This window comes from Coregonus clupeaformis, chromosome 17, assembly GCF_020615455.1.
Source record: "Coregonus clupeaformis isolate EN_2021a chromosome 17, ASM2061545v1, whole genome shotgun sequence".
Classification (NCBI taxonomy): Eukaryota; Metazoa; Chordata; class Actinopteri; order Salmoniformes; family Salmonidae; genus Coregonus; species Coregonus clupeaformis.
Genome location: NC_059208.1, coordinates 3,761,106 through 3,785,850, shown reverse-complemented (window position 1 = coordinate 3,785,850; position 24,745 = coordinate 3,761,106). Strand labels below are relative to the sequence as shown.

At 42.4% G+C, this 24,745-nt stretch overlaps 1 protein-coding gene across 3 annotated transcripts in view; it reads left to right on the top strand.

The window, feature by feature from the left end:
• LOC121585976 (transcriptional repressor p66-beta-like) overlaps positions 1-24,745 on the top strand; it is a 56,285-nt gene that overhangs the window by 11,632 nt on the left and 19,908 nt on the right. The window contains exons 1-4 of one of the 3 annotated variants that reach the window (XM_045226052.1): positions 4,736-4,847; positions 20,981-21,355; positions 24,095-24,224; positions 24,568-24,699. In XM_045226052.1, the coding sequence (XP_045081987.1) occupies positions 4,843-4,847; positions 20,981-21,355; positions 24,095-24,224; positions 24,568-24,699 (642 nt within the window). In that variant the 5' untranslated portion in view covers positions 4,736-4,842. Of the gene's footprint in view, positions 1-4,735; positions 4,848-20,980; positions 21,356-24,094; positions 24,225-24,567; positions 24,700-24,745 lie in introns of those variants that run through there. The other 2 variants (XM_045226050.1, XM_045226051.1) reach the window with 2 other exon arrangements.

The window sequence follows — 24,745 nt, the reverse complement described above, 5'->3', positions numbered from 1 at the left end:
CGTCCATCTCAGACTCCTTCAGGACAGCGTTTCTCAACGTATGTGTTTGATTCCAGCACCACCTGATTCAACTAGTCAACTAATCAATCCAGCCTTTGATTAGTTGAATCAGGTGTGGTGAAATGGAACAAATAGGTGCAACGGTCCCTGAGGGCTATGTCCCAGTCGTCTTCACCCACAGCCCTCTCCCTCCCTCTCTCTCATATGAGCATGTTTATGCACTGGAACAGATTGCTATTCTGCCCCTTGAGATATTTCCTCATCCATGTCCTTTATGGCAGCGTCAGCCCACCATGATGAGAACTACGGTTTGCCTTCTGCAATAGGGCACCTTTGTGTGGCTGTGGCCAGACCTCAAATGTATTTTGTTCATACAGTTAGTGTCGTCAGCCCACAGAAGACATTGGAAACGAGCAAGATGTTTTCATACACTCCGTCTTTGTAACTCTCTTCTCTCTTCCTTCCTCTTCCTGTAACCTATTTTCACCTGGCTCTGTATAGTGGGATCTTGTGTTGTCCTTTGTGTATGTATGTGAGTGTATACGTGCCCATTACTCTTAGGTTGAGATAAGTAACTCTACTGACTCTATCTCCACTTGATGAAGCGTCCCTCCCGTAAGAGTATCAGTTGTGTGATTCAAGGGGTTAGTGCTCACAGGGTATAATGTAGAAAATTAGCCTGTCTATGTTGATGTCTTCACTGTACCTATTATTCTCTGCTCTCCTCTCATTTCGTGGAAGACATCGATACCCTCACTGCCCCATTCAACCCCATTTTACAAATCTATTGGCTTCCTCAGTCTCTCCAGATGGCCTAAGTTCCAGCATTTTTTCAAATATTTTAGTTTTTTGTTTAAACAATGTATGCCCCACCCTGTGGTCTGAAGTTCCGCAATGATCCCTTTTTGTCAAGGTGCCAGGTTTTAGAATCAGTATCTCGCAAGAAGTAGATTATCCTCTTTCTGCCCTGAAAGCACAGGGGCTTCATTGCCCCTCCCCCATCCCTCTCTCTCCCTCCCTCCCTCTCTGACTTTTTCTCTCTCCCTGTCTTTGTGTGACGTCCTGACCACTAACGGCTACATATTAAGAGATAATTCCATACCCTGAGGTTACAAACCGGCTTAGACTGGATCTCTTGCGTTTTGACTGTGCTGGGTACTCTGGGTAATAAAAAAGAAAAGTGAAGAGGATTGTGAGCCTGCTTTTTAAAGGAACAGGAGACAAATGTATGCCAAGAGTGACATTAAGTTAGGGTACTGTGTCTGAGAAACACATCCACAAATACAAATGGTGGATGGAGTAGACTACAGAGCCTCATTGCAAAATGTGGTAATCATGGGGGTAACCACACATTCTCAATGAACGAAAACGAAGCTCAATTCAATAGAGTAGACTTGTTTTCATGGTGAACCAATGACTTGGGAAGGTTTCTGATCGAAGTGCCCTCTTAACTGTAATTTAACCTTTGTGTTCTACCCTTGCCTCCCCAAATCCTCCTTGAGGATGCAGAGTACCTCAAAACACAGTGTCACAAGTCATTGTTATGCAGTTACATTACTGTAAGGTAGGTCAGGGAAAATCTAGTCTCAGTGAAAAATCGTAATTAGTTCATCTGAATGCTAACCTATTGTATACGCCATAGTACTGTATGTCAGCATGCCTGTGTATGACCCACTTAAAGTTAAAGGGTTCCATACTTGATATATGCACACAAAATCATCATCTATGAAAGCACAACATCATGTCGATATGACCAACACTCAAAAATGAAACCCATAGTCTGAATAGACTGGAAAAAAGTATGATATTTCAGTAGAGACATGCAGTACCAGTCAAAAGTTTGGACACACCTACTCATTCAAAGGTTTTTATTTATTTGTACTATTTTCTACATTGTAGAATATTAGTGAAGACATCAAAACTATGAAATAATACATATGGAATCATGTAGTAACCAAAAAAGTGTTAAACAAATCAAAATATATTTTAGATTTTAGATTCTTCAAAGAAGCCACCCTTTGCCTTGATGACAGCTTTGCACACTCGTTGCATTCTCTCAACCAGCTTCATGAGGAATGCTTTTCCAACAGTCTTGAAGGAGTTCCCACATATGCTGAGCACTTGTTGGCTGCTTTTCCTTCACTCTGCGGTCCAACTCTTCCCAAACCATCTCAATTGGGTTGAGGTCAGGTGATTGTGGAAGCCAGGTCATCTGATGCAGCATTCCATCACTCTCCTTCTTGGAAAATAGCCCTTACGCAGCCTGGAGTTGTGTTTTGGGTCATTGTCCTGTTGAAAACAAATGATAGTCCCACTAAGCGCAAACCAGATGGGATGGCGTATCGCTGCAGAATGTTGTGGTAGCCATGCTGGTTAAGTGTGCCTTGAATTCTAAATAAATCACAGACAGTGTCACCAGCAAAGCACCCCCTCACCATCACACCACCTCCTCCATGCTTCACAGTGGGAACCACACATGCAGAGATCATCCGTTCACCTACTCTGCGTCTCACAAAGACACGGCGGATGGAACCAAAAATCTCAAATTTGGACTCAACAGACCAAAGGACAGATTTCCACCGGTCTAATGTCCATTGCTCGTGTTTCTTGGCCCAAGCAAGTCTCTTCTTCTTATTGGTGTCCTTTAGTAGTGGTTTCGTTGCAGCAATTCGACCATGAAGGCCTGATTCACGCGGTCTCCTCTGAACAGTTGATGTTGAGATGTGTCTGTTACTTGAACTCTGTGAAGCATTTATTTGGGCTGCAATCTGAGGTGCAGTTAACTCTAATGAATTTATCCTCTGCAGCAGAGGTAACTCTGGGTCTTTCCGTCCTGTGGCGGTCCTCATGAGAGACAGTTTCATTATAGCGCTTGATGTTTTTTGCGACTGCACTTGATGAAATTGTTCGTATTGACTGACCTTCATGTCTTAACGTAATGATGGACTGTCATTTCTCTGCTTATTTGAGCTGTTCTTTCCATAATATGGACTTGGTCTTTTACCAAATAGGGCTATCTTCTGTGTACCACCCCTACCTTGTCACAAAACAACTGATAGGCTCAAATGCATTAAGAAGGAAAGAAATTCCACAAATTAACTTTTAACAAGGCACACCTGTTAATTAAAATGTATTCTAGGTGACTACCTCATGAAGCTGGTTGAGAGAATGCCAAGAGTGTTTAAAGCTGTCATCAAGGCAAAGGGTGGCTACTTTTAAGAGTCTCAAATATAACATATATTTTGATTTGTTTAACACTTTTTTGGTTACTACATGATTCCAAATGTGTCATTTCATCATTTTGATGTCTTCACTATTATTCTACAATGTAGAAAATAGTAAAAAGAAAGAAAAGCCCTGGAATGAGTAGGTGGATCCAAACTTTTGACTGATACTGTAGCTATGGAGTTGTATCAATGTTTTTCTGATAGATACACCATTTTTCAAAGTGTTTATAATTTATCAGCTAAATATTCACACCTCAATACCCAATTGAATGTATCATGGTTTTCCTGGAAGTACTGAATAAAAGATAGGTTCTATTGAAATGAATGGAATTAATTCCCATTCAGGTTCAATTAAATGAATGAAATGAGTTCACGCTCAAATTCAATGTAGAGACGTTACTGGAACTGGAGGTAGTGTAACCATTTCATCACGATCCCAGTGTATAGACATGTGTCCAATATGTTTGTTGTATTATGGAATATGGTGTTAAGGATACGTTTGTTTTTGTTTCTCTCTTTTTTACATTCGTACTACCCCAAACACTTTGAATATCCCACACCTGTCTTTGAGACAACACATTTTGTTAATGGGCATTCTTCAGAACCCATCTGATCTTTGTGGCCATGGGTATGTAATTTTTGCCTTTCCCAAATTAAATAAGGGAAACTAGCCTATGTCATAGGGCCTCAGATGAGTTAGCTTATGCTCATCTTATGCATGTATTTTGGCCTGACATGGCTTGCCGTCTTTAAAACGCGTGCTCCAGCAGTGGATGACTGGTTCTGTGGGAACCATGACCCATTGGGTTCTGGGCCCATTTGTTCTCAGCTATGTAACCTAAACTTATTGGGTCCTGGACCCATTTGGTCTGTGATTGATAACCATGATGACCCATTGGGTTCTCGTCCGTTACCGCCCGTATGGTAGTCTCCAAAAACCCAGGCAGACGTGCCGTCTGTCGAGGACTTATTGCAATTAAGTCCTGGGTTGTGTTCATTTGGCACCAACTAGAAGACAACTGACTGAACTGAAGGTAGGGACTACATGGACTTGTACAGTAAGAAACGCTCATTTTTGTTTTCTGTTGCAAATATATTTTCTAAATATTTTCTAACTGATGAACACAGCCCTAGTTGAAGATTCATTCCTTTTCTCAATAATTCTGCTGCTCACCACAGATGGTCCCTCAAGGCCACTGTCGAGCTCCGCCATGTCAGTCGGCTACCTCGGGTCTCGCGTTTGTGCCCTCGGCTCTTTGTCTCCCAACTTCACACCCCCACACACTTCCTCCCCTTTGACCCCTGCCACTGCCCACCCCCCACCCCTCTTCACCACCACTACCCTCCTCCTCCTTCCTAGCCGCCCCTCCCTCTCTCCCTCCCTCAAGCGACAGCAGAACAGGAATTGATTAGTGGCACGGCTTAAAAATAGAAGGGGGTCGGTTGTCATGGTGATGACCACAATGAGCTGTTGTCTTGTTTAATGAAGTCCAGGGGTGTGTTTTAAGTGTTGTGGCTGAGCAGGGTTAGTGTGAGCGGGAGGAGAGACGTAGATGTGTATCGATGCGGGTGTGTTCGCTGCCTGGAGGAGAGACGTACGTTTGGTGTTCAGTAGATGAGGTAGACTTGCATGTATTTTATGTTAGTGTGCAGGTGTGCACATATATGTTTGTATGTAGCTAATTCTTTGAGTAAATGTGTGTTTTATATTGATTTGGAAGCCCCCCCCCCACACCATTTTTACGTGGATGTTGTTGCTTCTGAGATGTGAGACTGATTTTCTCTGTCACAGTCTAAACCTTGATAGGCTTACTCAACCTGAGGGTAAACAAAAACCACCAATATGAAATGAGATGCTGTAAGTCTGTCAACATCTCACAATTGCAGTGCTTACTATTGGCTTTGAACCCACATCCTCTTATCCATAACTCCTGAGCAGTTCAAGCCAACCAATTACAACTCTGTTGCCATGGGCACAATCCGCCTAATTGGCCTCATTAGTGTCAGAAACTAGCCGTATGCAAATTCTGGTCATATTCCCAGCAGAGCCCCCCATCTGAGTAATATACGTCAGGGCTGCCAGTGTGTGGGTTGATCAGGATGTAGGTCCAATTAGTACATTAACCAATGAGCTTAGCTGCTACCCCCTGCCCAGACCTCCCATTGGCTTTTTCCAAATTGCTGTGTCTTGTTTTTTGCTGTTCCCAGACATAACTTTATCAGCACAAGGATTGTGATAAGGTTGACCTCAAATTCCCTTTCTAACAACTAAAATGTGTTACTGTTCTGTCCTAGGCTATATTAACATTTATTTATCTACATTTGTGCGGAAAGAGCACAGTAAATGTGAGCCATGGACTGCCACCTTTTGTCCGACTAATGTGAACTTGACTTGTGATCTGCATGTACCAAACTCACAGCACTGACGGTCTTTCCAGAAAATATGTATTATACATTTTTTGATTTTGATGGATGAATTGTATATTTATTTGTAAATGGGATCAAATAATTCATCATTAGCTGCTATTGATACCATGTAATGTTGCTTCATTGAAAAAATTCATAAACTATTCTCTCTATCTTGTAGCTTAATCAATTTGCCCACTTACCATCACCAGTTTTGTTTTTCTATGTAGTTGCACAACGTTTAGCGCAAAAGCCAAGCTAACGGAATACCTCCCAGCAACTCGTAAAGCTAATCGGCGCATTGTTCCAATTCTCTGCCCTGCCTTAGTGTGCCAGTGAATTTGTGAATAATCCTTTTGAACAGATTTGGTGACTGATAAAATGGGCTCGTCTACATCTCCCCTCCATTTTCTTGAAGGATGGGATTTGGACATTCTCGCTGTACGCTTCCACTGTTTTCTGCTTATAACATTTGCAGATCCAGGTAGTTTTCCAACCTTTTCTCTTTGCATACAACTGCATCAAGATTTATTCCAATCGTCAGACCAATACCAATCAGAGTATTGATTTCTATCAACTAGATTACAGTTTTTCTTTTTTCTTAAAAAAAAAAAGAATCATCAATCAAGGTTGATTTTTGGGTCACCAAGCCTGGAAATCAATACAAGGTTAGATAATTACTAAGGAGTGGGTGTGGAGCTCTTGTAGGAAGCTCTGTAGAAACCAAGCTTTGGCCCCAAATGAACCCAGAGGATATATTGAAGCACTGTAACTCCACATCTCTGGCATTTTGGTGCTGCTCACCATTTGGTAAGCTCATGTTCCCCAATAATGCATTTTCCTTAACTATAAGCACTATAAAAGCAAAAAGGATGGATCATCTGCAAAAGCTATTAAACTGAAGAGATCTTATCGAGTGAAATGGAGGGAAAGGCGGAAACGGGACCTCTGCAACCCCAGCGTTTCTGACCTGTATGGTGTTTTGTCACCTGCAATACGTCTCCTGCGATGTTACGAGGCGCATGAATGGCTGCAGCATGAGATCATGAAACCAGTGTCTGCTGCTGAAGTAATATTTCTGCTTTATGTGCCCTTGGGGATGTCGCACTCTCGCCTGGTGCGTTGTCGCCTGTGTAAGCGAGTTCACAGTCTCTCTGCCCTGCTGTGCGGAGCCCCATCGGACTGCGCTCCTAATCACAAAGGATTGGCTGTTTGTCGTGGCGACCTTCAACCCCGAGCAGGGCAGCTAAACTGCATTAAATCTGGACTTTGTCTCCATTGTGCAGAAATGCGGGTCTGCCGCCGATTGTTAATCATAAATATCCCTCAGGAGTTCAGAGCATACAGCTACACAAATGAAAATAGGCTCTTATCTGATCCCTTGATACTATGGTTGCAAACGGCCTGTGGAATTCAGAGGAACTCAAAATCTGAGGATGTGTGAGGGATTTAAAACACACCAGTCACGTGTAGGAAGCTATTTTCAGCAACTAAAATCATCTGTCAAATGATATGACCTCCACATGATGTCATTATTCCAATAGCATTATTGCCATGTTCAACTGGCTAGTAAATGTTCACCAGTTCGTGAAAGGTTCATAGGATTTCTCTCAGAAATCCAATAATCACAATGGAAAGCCAGTATTTCTATGTTCCGTGTTATTCCTCATACAGTTTATATTTATCTGTGGTACAAGCACACCAACCTATGTCTATGGTTACTCTATCCTGCTTTGGAACTGGGAATGTGAAACTGGAGATTAGTCAGCCATCAATGGTCATGGGCTCTGAGCTCAAATTAAAGATGTCTGCCCTATAACCTCAGAGAAGCTGACTCATGCCAACACTTATCTTTTCACTTCACCAACCATTATCTTAAACAAATAGGCACCTATTCCTCATCCGCATGAACTTCAATTAAATGTTGTAATACAACTTTGAATGAAGTCTGTTGATTTGTGCAAGCTAGTTAATCAATTAGACTCCTTTTAATTTCAGCATATGTACAGTGCCTTGCAAAAGTATTCATCCCCCTTGGCTTTTTTCCTATTTTGTTGCATTACAACCTGTAATTTAAATGGATTTCTATTTGGATTTCATGTAATGGACATATACAAAATAGTCAAAGTTGGTGAAGTGAAATGAAATAAATAAATTCAAAAAATAAATAACGAAAAAGTGGTGCGTGCATATGTATTCACCACCTTTGCTTTGAAGCCCCTAAATAAGATCTGGTGCAACCAATTACCTTCAGAAGTCACATAATTAGTTAAATAAAGTCCACCTGTGTGCAATCTAAGTGTCACATGATCTGTCACATGATCTCAGTATGTATACACTTGTTCTGAAAATCCCAAGAGTCTGCAACACCACTAAGCAAGGGGCACCACCAAGCAAGCGGCACCATGAAGACCAAGGAGCTCTCCAAACAGGTCAGGGACAAAGTTGTGGAGAAGAACAGATCAGGGTTGAGTTATAAAAAAATATCAGAAACTTTGAACATCCCACGGAGCACCATTTAAATCCATTATTAAAAAATGGAAAGAATATGGCACCACAACAAACCTACCAAAAGAGGGCCGCCCACCAAAACTCACGGCAAGGAGGGCATTAATCAGAGAGGCAACAAAGAGACCAAAGATAACCCTGAAGGAGCTGCAAAGCTCCACAGCGGAGATTGGAGTATCTGTCCATAGGACCACCTTAAGCCGTACACTCCACAGAGCTGGGCTTTACGAAAGAGTGGCCAGAAAAAAGCCATTGCTTAAAGAAAAAATAAGCAAACACGTTTGGTGTTCGCCAAAAGCCAAGTGGGAGACTCCCCAAACATATGGAAGAAGGTACTCTGGTCAGATGAGACAAAAATTGAGTTTTTTGGCCATCAAGGAAAACGCTATGTCTGGCGCAAACCCAACACCTCTCATCACCCCGAGAACACCATCCCCACAGTGAAGCATGGTGGTGGCAGCATCATGCTGTGGGGATGTTTTTCATCGGCAGGGACTGGGAAACTGGTCAGAATTGAAGGAATGATGGATGGCGCTAAATACAGGGAAATTCTTGAGGGAAACCCGTTTCAGTCTTCCAGAGATTTGAGACTGGGACGGAGGTTCACCTTCCAGCAGGACAATGGCCCCAAGCATACTGCTAAAGCAACACTCGAATGGCTTAAGGGGAAACATTTAAATGTCTTGTAATGGCGTAGTCAAAGCCCAGACCTCAATCCAATTGAGAATCTGTGGTATGACTTAAAGATTGCTGTACACCAGCGGAACCCATCCAACTTGAAGGAGCTGGAGCAGTTTTGCCTTGAAGAATGGGCAAAAATCCCAGTGGCTAGATGTGCTAAGCTTATAGAGACATACCCCAAGAGACTTGCAACTGTAATTGCTGCAAAAGGTGGCTCTACAAAGTATTGACTTTGGGGGGGTGAATAGTTATGCACGCTCAAGTTTTCTATTTTTTTTGTCTTATTTCTTGTTTGTTTCACAAGAAAAATATTTAGCATCTTCAAAGTGGTAGGCATGTTGTGTAAATCAAATGATACAAACCGCCAAAAAATCCATTTTAATTCCAGGTTGTAAGGCAACAAAAATATGAGAAGTGCCAAGGGGGGTGAATACATTCGCAAGCCACTGTACATCGTCGTGGCACTGTCCCTCCAAACCACATACAAGGCCAAGGGGATAGCAGGATTGTGCGTTTCCAGAAAGGTCCCAGAGCCCAGCAGCCACCCCGCATCCCCAGAGACTTGCAATGCTCACCCTGTCTTACCCTGGGACAAGGCCAGGCTTTTATAACTCCTAACTGGGTCACAGCCCAAAGCCTTGTGATACCATACCACATATTACATACATTACTTAGAACACCATACATAAGTGACTTATAAAGCCATGATGATAACTGTGATGATGATGATTTATAATGACAAATATGTTGACTCGATTAGGGATTCAGCCCCAGAGCATTTCACAAGGGTGAGTGTCCACTTTTGTTATGGCAACAGCGGCCATTTTGTGTGCCCGCAATGCTTGCTCGACATCAGATGTGGTGAAGAGGAAAATGATTAATCGAGCCAATTGAGCTGGTGGGTGATCAGACAAGCTGGATGGGTAGAGCCAGATATTTTTTGGGAGTTTGGCCAAGATCACAGGATGGAGATGAGGGGGCAGGGTGGTGATGGCGAACATCCCTCCTGCGCCTCTGCGATAAGCACCCCCACCGTCACACAAACCTAACGGTTAAAAAAATATATATTAGAAAAAGAGGATGCTCTCGTAGTCTTGCGTGAAGTTGAGTCGGAAAGGGGTGAAGAATTTCTGTGTGCCCTCTCTCTCCCTCTCTCTAGCCCTGGGTGAAAGATGCAGTGCCGCCAGCGTATTGGGTTGGGGAAGGTGGGGTCCGGGAGTTGCGTCAGCCAAATATATTGTCATGATGCAGATCAGGCGTGAAATGAGCTGCGGATTCCACCGTGTAGTTGCAAATGGCCTTATTACTATTGTACCCCACCATCTGGCATTTGGCCTGTTTGGTAAACTCTCCAAACCAGTTATGTCTAGGAGCATAGGACAATTGATTGTGCAGACGTTTTGACGTTAAGGTTTCTGGAGGTGGTGAATTTTTGAGGTGCAAAAAAAGAGGTGGACATTCTGGTGTGTGAGTGTGTGTGTGTGTGCTCTGATCTGATCGACAGGCATGCACATAAAGAAAATTGTGTGTCGGTGGGGGGATGGGCGGCGGGGGGGAATTTAGGGTTGGCATTATAAGGTAGCGTGTCAGGAGAGCGTTTATTTTTTCTGCTCCATTTCCCTCTATCCTCGTCCCCACCCCTCACCACGCACGTACACGTGCACACACACTTTTAGATGGGGTAGTGTAACGTAAATGCATTAATAAAAAATGAAGCCCTCCGCTGTCAGTACCTTCGAGGGGCCCCCAGAAAGTAAGCATGTGTGTTTATTTTTACGAGGGGTGAGAAAATGGGGGAGGGGTGCAGGAGAAGGGAGGGGTCGCTTATGCACACTTCTTTGTGGTGTGGCACAGCTGTAGTAGAATGCCGGAGAGGGGAAGAGGAGGGTGGAGCATGGATGAGGGGGGTTACAAAAGAGTGCCTTATGTTGGAATGGCCTGTTATGTCCCTGTGTGCCGGATTTTTTGGGTAGGATGCCCTTCCTCTCACCCTCAGTCCCCTCACTGTCCCTGGGTTCCGACTGTGTTTCTTGTAAAGATTTAGTGTGTGTGTGTGTCGCAGGTCGCAGTTGTAAATGAGAACTTGTTCTCAACTAGCTTACCTGGTTAAATAAAGCTGACATAAAATAAATAAATAAATAAAATAAATATGTATATGTATATGTGTCAATGGCAAAGTGAGGTGATGAAATCTGCCCAGAGAGAGGTGGTGGGGGGGGTTAAATGAAAAATGGCGATTTGGGGTAAAGGGGGATGATGTTGTTCTTATCTCAAATTGTCTCTCCTCCCTCTCGCACAGTCTTTCTTTCTTTCTTTTCGATTCCCTTAGCTGCTGCTGCGTTGGCTGGCAAAGTGCCCAAAGCCGTGAGTCTGTCACGGAGTGCGCGTGTGCAGTTTTCTGTGAAAGGAGGGAGGAGGGGTGGGCGTTTTAGGCGGAGGGATAAGGGGGAGAGGGGTGTTTGGGTGGAGAGGGGTTGGGGAGCAAGCGTCTGGTTTGTGTAGCAGCTGACTGAAACAGCCATTATATTATGTAAAGGCAGACGGGGGAACAGTGGGTGGGGGGGCAAGACTGACGCGCACCACAGAAGCCACACTGATTGGCTCGGCCAGTGCCATTGTTGGCCATGCGCGTGCTTGTGCTCTTTTTTTCTCATTAGAGGTGGGTGGCTTGGCATGGAGGTTGCAAGGGTGTTTTTTTTATTATTATTTTTATACACGAAATGGAGACTGTGATTCACATCATGCCTTTGAGGCATCCAAAATTAAACGAGGCGAATGTGCACTCGCATTGCCCCAACACTCCCTGAGTCCTTATTATTGAGGAGGGGATATTACGTTATCGTAAAAGATTCCTCACTTTTTTTTTTTAAGAGAACGCTTCAGATCTGGAGATGATAATATTGAGATGTTACAGAATGACAGGCTGAATGGATTTAATGGTGCCAGCCAGAAGAATAAGATAATGCTATAGATGAGGGGGAATGATAGAACGACATGACAAGGAATAATCCACTAATAGGGAAGTGATTAAGCGATAAAAGGGGCCAATTAAATGTCTTTTTTGAATTCCAATTGAGGAGGCACTCGCTACATGATATTTTTGTACAGTTAGATGTAAGGCCTTTGGGATTAATTAGATGATGGTTCCTGTACAATGGTGCAGGTGAACTACTAATGCTGATGGCTCAGTCTTACAAAGGTCAGTTCAAAGCAGGTGTTTGCATACTGTGGCCCTTTTGAGGGCCAACTAAATCTTCTTACGAGATTCAGTGCTGAAGTTAAGAACATTTTGGACTCTGATAACTTGTAGAAAAGAGTCTTCGCACTCTTTGAACAATGCACATTTCAGTAATTTAATGTGCCAAGCTTTTGGGCTTATGACCTTTGTCAGAGCATCTGATTCTCTGATAGCTTAAAACAGAATGTGACTGTTTTGAGAAGCTAGAGAAACAAACTTGCCCTTGAAGAGCTTGACCTCTACATTGCCCTTCACTTGGCAATGACCAGCGAGTGTGGTCTGAGAGTTGTGTGTTCAGGAGCTCAGTCTGTCTACCTGTGAGTCTACCCAAGGATCTAGATACTTTTGTAACACTGTTCGAAGTCTGACTCCATGTTTGTAGGTAAACCTGATTTGAATCATTTGCGGCAGCCCCCTAATGCATAGATGAGGCACAAGTTATTATATTTTGGCAGTTGAAATCACAGCAAATTGGGATCCATTTGTCTTTGAGACCCTTAACCTTTGGAAATTACTTTACTGGTGGTGGGCACTACTGGCTCTTTATTCAGTTTCAGGTTTTGTGAGACTCATTTGAACCAGGACTGAAACCTTACTGCTAAAGCGGTAGGCTATAAACGGAATACTTCACAAGAAAGTAGACCATTGGTATGCATTGTGAGGACCAGGGATTCAGTGGAAAACAGTCACCAGTCTTCTTCAGACGGTGTGTCTGGAGACTGTTCTTCTTACCGGACCTCATCAAACGCCTCTCTGTGAGGTCAAGTGCGAATCAGACCACATCAGTCAACATGGCTGAACACACATAGCGGTTACAGTCCAGCAGCCTCTGTGCCTGTCACCAAGGTGAATAAGGTCAGAACGTCAGCGGTAACACTGTACCAAACAAGGTTGTCCACTATCGGCATATCTATTTATTATGGCCATCGAAATGTTAGCTATTCAAATTAGATCCAACAATAATATCAAGGGGCTAGAAATCCAAGGCTTAAAAACAATCAATCGTCCTATGCTGCTAGACATAAATGGTTTGGAGAGTGATGACTCATATTTTCTTTTAAATCCGCAATCTGGATCTCTGCACAGCCTCAAAGAGGATCTAGATAATTTCTCTAACCTCTCTGGATTACAACCAAACTATGATAAGTGTACCATATTGCGTATCGGATCGCAGAAATTACAACTTTTACATTACCGTGTAGTTTACCAATAAAATTGTCTGACGGTGAAGTGGACATACTCGGTATTCATATAAATTATCTCACTACAATACATTTTTATAGAAAGTTAGCAAAAATAAGATCTTGTGACCATGGAAAGGTAAATACCTGTCTTTTTGTGGAAAAATCCCCCTGATTTTAATGATTTAGTCATATCCCAGTTGACCTATTTACTTACAGTGAATTCAGAATGTATTCAGACCCCTTGACTTTTTCCACATTTTTGTTATGTTACAGCCTTATTGTGAAATGGATTCAATCGTTTTTTTCCTCAATTTACACACAATACCCCATAATGACAAAGCAAAAACAGATTAGTAGACATTTTTGCAAATGTGTATATATACAGTGGGGAGAACAAGTATTTGATAAATTGCCGATTTTGCAGGTTTTCCTACTTACAAAGCATGTAGAGGTCTGTAATTTTTATCATAGGTAAATTTTAAACTGTGAGAGACGGAATCTAAAACAAAAATCCAGAAAATCACATTGTATAATTTTTAAGTAATTAATTTGCATTTTATTGCATGACATAAGTATTTGATACATCAGAAAAGCATAACTTAATATTTGGTACAGAAACCTTTGTTTGCAATTAGAGATCATACGTTTCCTGTAGGTTTTGACCAGGTTTGCACACACTGCAGCAGGGATTGTAAACCTGTTTTCGCTTTGTCATTATGGGGTATTGTGTGTAGATTGATGAGGAAAAACATTTATTTAAGCCATTTTAGAATAAGGCTGTAATGTAACAAAATGTGGAAAAAGTGAAGGGGTCTGAATACTCTCCAAATGCACTGTATGTGGCCCTGTCTACACGAACAACTTTTTTAGGTGAATTATGTGAGCATTTGGAATCGCAAGCCAGACAAAATTAAATAGGCCTATTTATATAATGAATATGAATTCGGAGGGCTTTAATAATCTAAATATTAAAGCATTGAACCTCTCACTAAAGGTTTCAGTCATACAAAGGTTATACTTAAATCCAAACTGGTTCTCCAGCAGATTAATAAGAATGGCTCACCCATATAAAAAAATTGCCTTTTTTCCCTTTATCCAGATGACAATTTCTCACTTTCAGTTATTTGAAAATGAAAAATGTCCAAAATATAGTTATTTTTAAAACAAGCCATAGAAAGCTGGTTGCAATTTCAGTTTCATCCACCAGAAAAGACAGAACAAATATTACAACAAATATTATTGATAAATTGGTTAAAAAATATATTTGTTATTTTATTCTTTGTCCAAATTATTTTATGATATCATAAATAGGACTGGTGGAGTTATGTCACACATGGAGCTAACAAAAATATATGGAAATGACTGCTCTATCCAAAATTACAACCAATCGATTGCAGCATTACCGCAAAAATGGAGGAGGCAAGTCGAAGGGGGAGTAGGTAAGGAAAAAAATTGGTATGAAAATGTTTGGGGTGATAAATAAAAACGTATACCAGTTCCATTTATTAAGGACCAAATAATTCACATCTGCGCCACACAGGTTGCAAAATAGTTGAAGAGATTTTCAACGTAGTGTTTCAATTTAAATTATTATACAAAATTCTTGCAACCAATAGAATGTTTTGAATATGGGGAATACAATCATCCCAGCTCTGCAGATTTTGCTGCGAAGACACAGAATCATTAGATCACTTGTTTTGGTACTGCCCATATGTAGCTTGTTTTTAGTCGCAGGTTCAGGAATGGCTGAAGAATAGCAACTCTGCAAATAGCACTGCTGGGTGATTCGAAAAGCCGTAGTAAATCGATCAATAATATAATAATACTCTTTGTAAAAATCAACAAAAATGGATTTAGAATCTATATAAACTATTACAATAGAAAGGTTCAGAACTTTTGTGAAACATCACAGCATAGTTGAAAAATATATGGCAAGTAGAAATCAAAACATTCCGAAGTCGGAAGTTTACATACACCTTAGCCAAATACATTTAAACTCAGTTTTTCACAATTCCTGACATTTAATCCTAGTACAAATTCCCTGTCTTAGGTCAGTTAGGATCACCACTTTATTTTAAGAATGCGAAATGTCAGAATAATAGTAGCGAGAATGATTTATTTCAGCTTTTATTTCTTTCATCACGTTCCCAGTGGGTCAGAAGTTTACATACACTCAATTAGTATTTGGTAGCATTGCCTTTAAATTGTTTAACTTGGGTAAAACGTTTCGGGTAGCCTTCCACAAGCTTCCCACAATAAGTTGGGTGAATTTTGGCCCATTCCTCCTGACAGAGCTGGTGTAACTGAGTCAGGTTTGTAGGCCTCCTTGCTCGCACATACTTTTTCAGTTCTGCCTACAAATTATCTATAGGATTGAGGTCAGGGCTTTGTGATGGCCACTCCAATACCTTCACTTTGTTGTCCTTAAGCCATTTTGTCACAACTTTGGAAGTATGCTTGGGGTCATTATCCACTTGGAAGACCCATTTGCGACCAAGCTTTAACTTGCTGACTAATGTCTTGAGATGTTGCTTCAATTTATCCACATCATTTTCCTTCCTCATGATGCCATCTATTTTGTGGTCATTATGGCCAAACAGTTATATTTTTGTTTCATCAGACCAGAGGACATTTCTCCAAAAAGTAAGATCTTTGTCCCCACTGTAGTCTGGTTTTTTTATGGCGGTTTTGGAGCATTGGCTTCTTCCTTGCTGAGAGGCCTTTCAGGTTATGTCGATATAGGACTTGTTTTACTGTGGATCTAGATACTTTTGTACCTGTTTCCTCTAGCATCATCACAAGGTCCTTTGCTGTTGTTCTGGGATTGATTTGCACTTTCCGCAGCAAAGTACGTTCATCTCTAGGAGACAGAACGCGTCTCCATCCTGCGCGGTATGACGGCTGCATGGTCCCATGGTGTTTATACTTGTGTACTATTGTTTGTACAGATGAACGTGGTACCTTCAGGCGTTTGGAAATTGCTCCTAAGGATGAACCAGACTTGTGGAGGTCTACAATCTTTTTTCTGAGGTCTTGTCTGATTTCTTTTGATTTTTCCATGATGTCAAGCAAAGAGGCACTGAGTTTGAAGGTAGGCCTTGAAATACATCCACAGGTACACCTCCAATTGACTCAAATGATGTCAATTAGCCTATCAGAAGCTTCTAAAGTCATGACATAATTTTCTGGAATTTTCCAAGCTGTTTAAAGGCACAGTCAACTTAGCGTATGTAAACTTCTGACCCACTGGAATTGTGATACAGTGAATTATAAGTGAAATAATCTGTCTGTAAACGATTGTTGGAAAAATTACTTGTGTCATGCACAAAGTAGATGTCCTAACCGACTTGCCCAAACTATAGTTTGTTAACAATACATTTGTGGACATTTGTTGACTCCAACCTAAGTGTATGGAAACTTCCGACTTCAACTGTATATCAATTGATGGATTTCCTTATATGAACTGTAACTCAGTAAAATCGTTGAAACTGTTGCAGTACAGAAGTGGTCAGATGACGCGGATGCTACGCTACAGGACTGTTTTGCTAGCACAGACTTGAATATGTTCCGGGATTCATCCAATGGCATTGAGGAGTATACCACCTCAGTCATCGGCTTCATCAATAAGTGCATCGACGACATCATCCCCACGGTGACTGTACGTACATATCCCAACCAGAAGCCATGGATTACAGGCAACATCCGCATCGAGCTAAAGGCTAGAGCTGCCGCTTTCAAGGAACGGGACACTAATCCGGACGCTTATAAGAAATCCCACTGCGCCCTCAGATGAACCATCAAACAGGCAAAGCCTCAATACAGGTTTAAGATTGAATCCTACTACACCGGCTCTGAAAACTATTTACGGACTACAAAGGGAAACCCAGCCGCGAGATGCCCAGTGACGCAAGCATACCAGACGAGCTAAATGCCTTTTATGCTCGCTTCGAGACAAGTAACACTGAAGCATGCATGAGAGCACCAGCTGTTCCGGACGACTGTGTGATAATGCTCTTGGTAGACAATGAGAGCAAGACCTTTTAAACAGGTCAACATTCACAAAGCCGCGGGGCCAGATGGATTACCAGGACGTGTAGTCAAAGCATGCACGGACCAACTGGCAAGTGTCTTCACTGACATTTTCAACCTGACCTAGTCTGTAATACCTACATGTTTCAAGCAGACCACCATAGACCCTGTGCCCAAGGAAGTGAAGGTAACCTGCCTAAATAATTACCGCCCTGTAGCACTCACGTCAGTAGCCATAAAGTGCTTTGAAAGGCTCACATCAACAGCATCATCCCGGATACCCTAGACCCACTCCAATTCGAATACTGCCCCAACAGATCCAGGAAAAGGCGTGCTGAACAGGCCCCCATTAACATCGACAGGGCTGTAGTGGAGCGGGTCGAGCGTTTCAAGTTCCTTGGTGTCCACATCACCAACAAGCTATCATGGTCGTGAAGAGGGTACGACAACACCTTCCCCCCAGGAGACTGAAAAGATTTGGCATGGGTCCCCAGATCCTCAAAAAGTTCTACAGCTGCAACATCGAGAGCATCCTGACCGGTTGTATCACCGCCTGGTATGGAAACTGCTCGGCATCTTGACCGTAAGGCGCTACAGAGGGTAGTGTGTACAGCCCGGTACATCACTGGGGCCAAGCTTCATTCCATCCAGGACCTATATACTAGGCGGTGTCAGAAGAAAGGCCAAAAAATGGTCGAAGACTCCAGTCACCCGAGTCATAGACTGTTCTCTCTGCTACTGCACGGCAAGCGATAACGGAACGCCAAGTCTAGAACCAAAAGGCTTCTTAACAGCTTCTACCCCCAAGCCATAAAACTGCTGAAATGGCTACCCGGACCCCCCCCATTTCTTTTTACACTGCTGCTACCAGCTGTCTATTATCTATGTTTAGTCACTTTACCCCTACCTACAAATTACCTCGACGAACCTGTACCCACGCACATTGACTCGGTACCGGTACCCCCTGTATATAGCCTCATTATTGTTATTCAAATGTTTTTATTATTTTTTTCTTTAGTTTATTTGATAAACTGCATTTTTGGTAAAGGGTTTGTAAGTAAGCATTTCACGGTAAGGTCTACACCTGTTGTATTCGGCGCATGTGACAAAGTTTGATTTGATGTTGCGTTTTATATTATGCAAATTATGAAAGTAATCTTTCATCTACAAACCAGAACAGAAAGGGTAACACCGTTACGACACACATGGACGCATGTTCTGATGGGGAAGCATCATATGACAGAACACCTGCATTGAGGTGATATGTGTGACTACAGACAAGGCATCCTCCATTGTGCTACTTCTATAGCTCTGTTTGACTGTTGGTGCAGTGCGCTCATATATGCATCACTGAAGGCCTCATCTGTCATCTGTTAACTGAGAATGAGCTTGGCTCTCCCCGCACATTGTCTGAATATGAATCGAGATAGTTTCTTAATTGGGATGGTTTTTCATCAGATACTGGCTGTATCTACAATGGAAATCCATATATGTGCTGCCAGGGGAAACTTATCTTTGTAGAAAATCCTGGAAATACCTGAAGATTATAACAGAGCCATACATCCACAGATTTTAATGTACTCATCATGTTTCCCCCAACATCTTATGTTTATACTATCCTTTGATGCTTTATACTATCCTTTGATGTGCTGTTATTTATTTTATGTTTGTATGTCTGGCTGGGATGTTTTATCTAATATATTTTGACTGCAATCTTATGTTTTGTCTACTTGTAGACAGTGGATAGCATTTTGTAAGGTCAGTTCTGAACTGCTTATTGTTGGTATGCAGAGCAAGATCTCTAGGAACCGATGCAGACGTCAGAGCACTGTGCAGTGCAACGCCTGATAGTAATGCACTTAATCTCAGGCTTGCTATCTACGGTGACTGGAATACAAATGTATTGAGCAGATAGGGAGTTGCCAGCGGACAAAAGCCGACACATACTGTCTGGTGTGTGGGTGTGTGCGTCTGTCCTCGGGCCTTCCATAGCCCACCCAAGCGTGCTTAACTTAGTGTGACAGGCACGCACATACATGATCATTTAGATCGCTTGTACGTGACACATGGTCAAACTGGAGCAGACTCTGTATGTATGCACACAATTTAACTCACGGGCACTTGAACACGTATGACCTCATGCGCATATGTTCTCCACACACATTGAACATACACTATCTAGTATGATCTGGATTGATACTGGCCTCTGAGAAATGTTTCTTCTTATGTGGATATTATAGGACCTTTCTTTAGAATCTAAATCTTACGGCTCTACTGTAACTGTACAAACAGAGGGCTCCTTTCACGTGCATTATGAAGATGTATGTGTAAAACGTACAATCTGTTATCATTGCCTTATTCAGTAAACATGCAATTACTGTGTCAGTGTTTTGAGGCTTTTTGCACTTCCAGCTTGCATTCCTGACGCAGGCTTTTGATTGGACCAAATGCTCAGTCAGCCTACTTATAGCAACCAGTCACATGACAAAACCGTGTTTGTGAGAGGTCATTGGTTGCCACCCAACCGAAGTCTTCCTCACTGGTGTGATCCACATAGTAACCACGCACAATTTGGCTCGCGGGTGATTTTTATTTGTCCCCCCAAGTTTTCTGAGCAAAAATAAATACAAATGAAATGTATTTTTTATTTTAATTGTTGGACTTAAGACTGTAAAAACCCCAGCAAATCAGCTCCAAGTAATTTTTAATTTAGTAAATCTGTTCCAAAGAATTCCCACGCATAATAGAAAGATATATGTGATCGTATACCAATGTAAGCAAGGTTTAAAATGGTTATGTTTTAGTCAAATATTATATCTGTTTGGGCTTCTTGCGGTCAATTTGCAGTCAACAAATCATTTGTAATTATGTTCCGGCACCCTGACCATCCGCTAAAGAAAAAATCGGCCCGCGGCTGAATCTAGTTGATGATCCTTGGCCTAAAGAGATGTCTTGAGCACCAATGTAGGTTACTTGAAAATGTCAAGTCAATGTTTAACACGCATTAATTGTATTTGTGTGTTCCTTCTCATACATTCATTTGGTGGATAGGAACTTGTTTTAATATAACGACATGACATGAATAACCGTCATCCACTTGTTAACATAATTGTCAGTTAGTCACGGGTCAATGCACCTGATGTCATCTGGTGATATTGCAAAATAAGAACACCCCCATTCACTCAAGGTGAAAGAGTTCACTTTCAGACTCTCACAGATTCACCGTTGAGGATGAGAATTCTGTAGGCTTTCAAATATTTTACAATTTCCCACTTGAAAGACTCAAACATCCCTTTCTTAAATATTTTTGTTGACTTCAATATTCGTGCCATCAAGTGGTGAATATGACTGGTATCAAAATGTAATGCTTGTGTAATTAGTTAATTGGATGCTGTCAGGGAGTCACCTGATTGCGTAGTTAGTCAGTGGGCGGTCAGGGATATAACAATCCCACACACTCATTTTTACGCACACGCACACACACACACACACACACACACACACACACGCATAAAGAGCAACAAAGGCCCTATTTTCACTATAAAATACATAGCTGCAGGGCGAGACTGTTCGTTTTGAGGTGTTATCTTCACATAGGCTCACTCTCAACCATGGTTCATAAGCATCTGTGATCTGTGAAATGCTTTCAAATATCTGGTTGAATTGAATTGAACCTCACGTTCCTCCCTCCCTTCCTTTGTTTCCAGGATGGAGCGGATGTCTGAGGAGGCGCTGCGGCTGAACCTGCTCAAACGGGGCCTGGAGACGTCCGAGGAGCGTGAAGAGGCCCTGGCCAAGCGCCTTAAGATGGAGGGCCACGAGGCTATGGAGCGCCTCAAGATGCTGGCCCTGCTCAAGCGCAAGGACCTGGCTGCGTTGGAAGGGGCAGCAGTGGCAGCCGGGTCCCTGGACGACGGCAAAGGGGGACTGGAGGGGAGCCACCACCACCAGAGTATGCTGGCGGGCGCGGCGGCGGCCTATGAGGAGAAGATGAACGGGAGGCTGGGGGGCCACGGAGGGCCGAGTAAGAACGGCAAGGAGAACATGGTGGACGAACCAGTGGACTTTAGCGCCAGAAGAGGGTAAGAATAATATACAGTGGCTTGCGAAAGTATTCACACCCCTTGGCATTTTTCATATTTTGTTGCCTTACATCCTGGAATTAAAACAGATTTTTTGGGGGCTTTGTATCATTTCATTTACACAACATGCCTACCACTTTGAAGATGCAAAATATTTTTATTGTGAAACAAACATGAAATAAGACAAAAAAACAGAACTTGAGCGTGCATAACTATTCACCCCCCCTCCGCTTGCTTGGTGGTGCCCCTTGCTTAGTGGTGTTGCAGACTCTGGGGACTTTCAGAACAGGTGTGTGTGTGTATATATAAATACAGCTCTGGAAAAAATTAAGAGACCACTGCAAAAATATACATTTCTCTGGTTTTACTATTTATAGGTATGTGTTTTGGTGAAATTAACATTTTTGTTTTATTCTATAAACTACTGACAACATTTCTCCCAAATTCCAAATAAAAATATTGTCATTTAGAGCATTTATTTGCAGAAAATGGTCAAACAACAAAAAAGATGCTGTGTTGTCAGGCCTTGAATAATGCAAAGAAGTTCATGTTAATTTTTAAACAACACAATACTAATGTTTTAACTTAGGAAGAGTTCATAAATCAATATTTGGTGGAATAACCCTAATTTTCAATCACAGCTTTCATGCGTCTTGGCATGCTCTCCACCAGTCTTTCACATTGATGTTGGGTGACTTTATGCCACTCTTGTCGCAAAAATTTAAGCAGCTCGGCTTTGTTTGATGGCTTGTGACCATCCATCTTCCTCTTGATCACATTCCAGAAGTTTTCAATGGGGTTCAGGTCTGGAGATTGGGCTGGCCATGACAGGGTCTTGATCTGGTGGTCCTCCATCCACACCTTGATTGACCTGGCTGTGTGCCATGGCGCATTGTCCTGCTGGAAAAACCAATCCTCAGAGTTGGGGAACAATGTCAGCGCAAAAGGAAGCAAGTTTTCTTCCAGGACAACCTTGTACGTGGCTTGATTCATGCGTCCTTCACAAAGACAAATCTGCCCGATTCCAGCCTTGCTGAAGCACCCCCAGATCATCACCGATCCTCCACCAAATTTCGCAGTGGGTGCGAGACACTCTGGCTTGTAGGCCTCTCCAGGTCTCCGTCTAACCATTAGACAACAAGGTGTTGGGCAAAGCTGAAAATTGGACTCATCAGAGAAGATGACCTTACTCCAGTCCTCTACGGTCCAATCCTTATGGTCTTTTGCAAATCTCAGCCTGGCTCTTATTTGCTTCTCATTGATGAAGGGCTTTTTTCTAGCTTTGCACGACTTCAGCCCTGCCCCTAGGAGCCTGTTTCGAACCGTCCTCGCCGTGCACTTCACCCCAGCTGCCATTTGCCATTATTTTTGTAGGTCACTTGATGTCATCCTACGGTTGTTGAGTGACATTCGAATGAGTTGGCGGTCATCCCGGTCAGTAGAGAGTCGTTTTCGCTCTCTGCCGGTCTGTAGCTTTGTTGTCCCCAATGTCTGCTGCTTGACCTTGTTCTTATGAACCGCCGTCTTTGAAATTTTAAGGATGGAAGCAACCTGACGCTCACTGTATCCCTCTGCCAGTAAAGCCAGAATTGAACCCTTCTTTTCCTCACTCAAAACTTTCCTTTTCAACTCTTTTGGCATGGTCAATAGTTATTTTTTGATTATTACTTTTGAGGTACTATTAGCACTGTTTTTGCCATCCAGCTGATCCTATTGCAAGAGGATAGGGATGACCACAGCAGTGGTTTTTATACTTTTCCTCATTAAATAACATTTGGTTCAGGTGATCACCTAATCAGTACCTAATTCAGTAGAATGAGGTGTGCCTGTGTTGGAATTCAACAGACACTGGAATGGAATGGCTATCATACATGTAGAGATGCTGATTTAAGAAAAATTTGCAGTGGTCTCTTAATTTTTTCCAGAGCTGTATGTGTGTATATATACTGAGATCATGTGACACTTAGATTGCACACAGGTGGACTTTATTTAACTAATTATGTGACTTCTGAAGGTAATTGGTTGCACCAGATCTTATTTATGGGCTTCATAGCAAAGGGGGTGAATACATATGCACGCACCACCTTTCCGTTATTTATTTTTTTAGAGTTTTTTGAAACAAGTTATTTTTTGCATTTCACTTCACCAATTTGGACTATTTTGTGTATGTCCATTACATGAAATCCAAATAAAAATCTATTTAAATTACAGGTTGTAATGCAACAAAATAGGAAAAACGCCAAGGGGGATGAATACTTTTGCAAGGCACTGTAATCAATCATGATTTAAAATGGACGTAGAACAGGTGATGGGTGGACAATTTGGGATTGAAATTAGTTGTGCAGAAGATGTGGACTTTGGAAGTGTATTTAGTTGGCGTGTAACGCAGATTTAAAAAACAAAAACACCTTATACATGTATTCATGCGATGCGCACTGCAGAGAACACCGGAAGAAGAATCCTCACTGAATTATCACAGTGAATTATTGTAATGTTTGTTTGTGTCAATTAATCCCATAAGGGATGGGTTGCCAACTGACGATTTGACACACATTTTCTTTCATTCATTCATTCATTGTACAATGCATATTGTTGTAGCCTGTTTAGTATTGTGTTACTCAGTGTAGCTCCATGTAGAGGAGGTAATGCAGTGTAGCTCTATGCAGCGCTAAACAGAGTACACCATTCATCCTCTGTTGGTCATCATTCGTCGCTGGTCCTCCTCTCTCCCACCTCCAGCGATGTGGACCGTGAGAGACACACTCCGTCCCCAGACGTGATCATCCTGTCGGACAACGAGGCATCCAGTCCCAGGGGGACGCCCCACCCCGAAGAGAGGCTGCACCAGGCCAACCTGGAGATCTTCAAGGTACATTGTCTCCACGTGGCCTGGGTGGTCTAGCAATTAGAGCCGCTGACTCTGACCATGGCACACATGTAGACCAGAGTCGGCATGGTTCAAATCTGCCCCACTGCCCTTCATACTCACACTCCTCCTACCTTTCCTGTCAGCCCTTTACTGTCCTATCCATAAACGTGTGTGTGTGTGTGTGTGTGTGTGTGTGTGTGTGTGTGTGTGTGTGTGTGTGTGTGTGTGTGTGTGTGTGTGTGTGTGTGTGTGTGTGTGTGTGTGTGTGTGTGTGTGTGTGTGTGTGTGTGTGTGTGTGTGTGTGTGTGTGTGTGTGTGTGTGTGTGTGACGTATGTGTTCTAGGGGAAGACTGGCGAGGAGCGGCAGCAGATGATCAAGGCTCTGCGGGAAGAGTTGCGTCTGGAGGAGGCCCGTCTGGTGCTGCTCAAGAAGCTTCGGCAGAGCCAGATCCAGAAGGAGAATGTCGTGCAGAAGGTTAGTACCAGAGTTGACACTAATATCATTCCATATTCAATTCAGA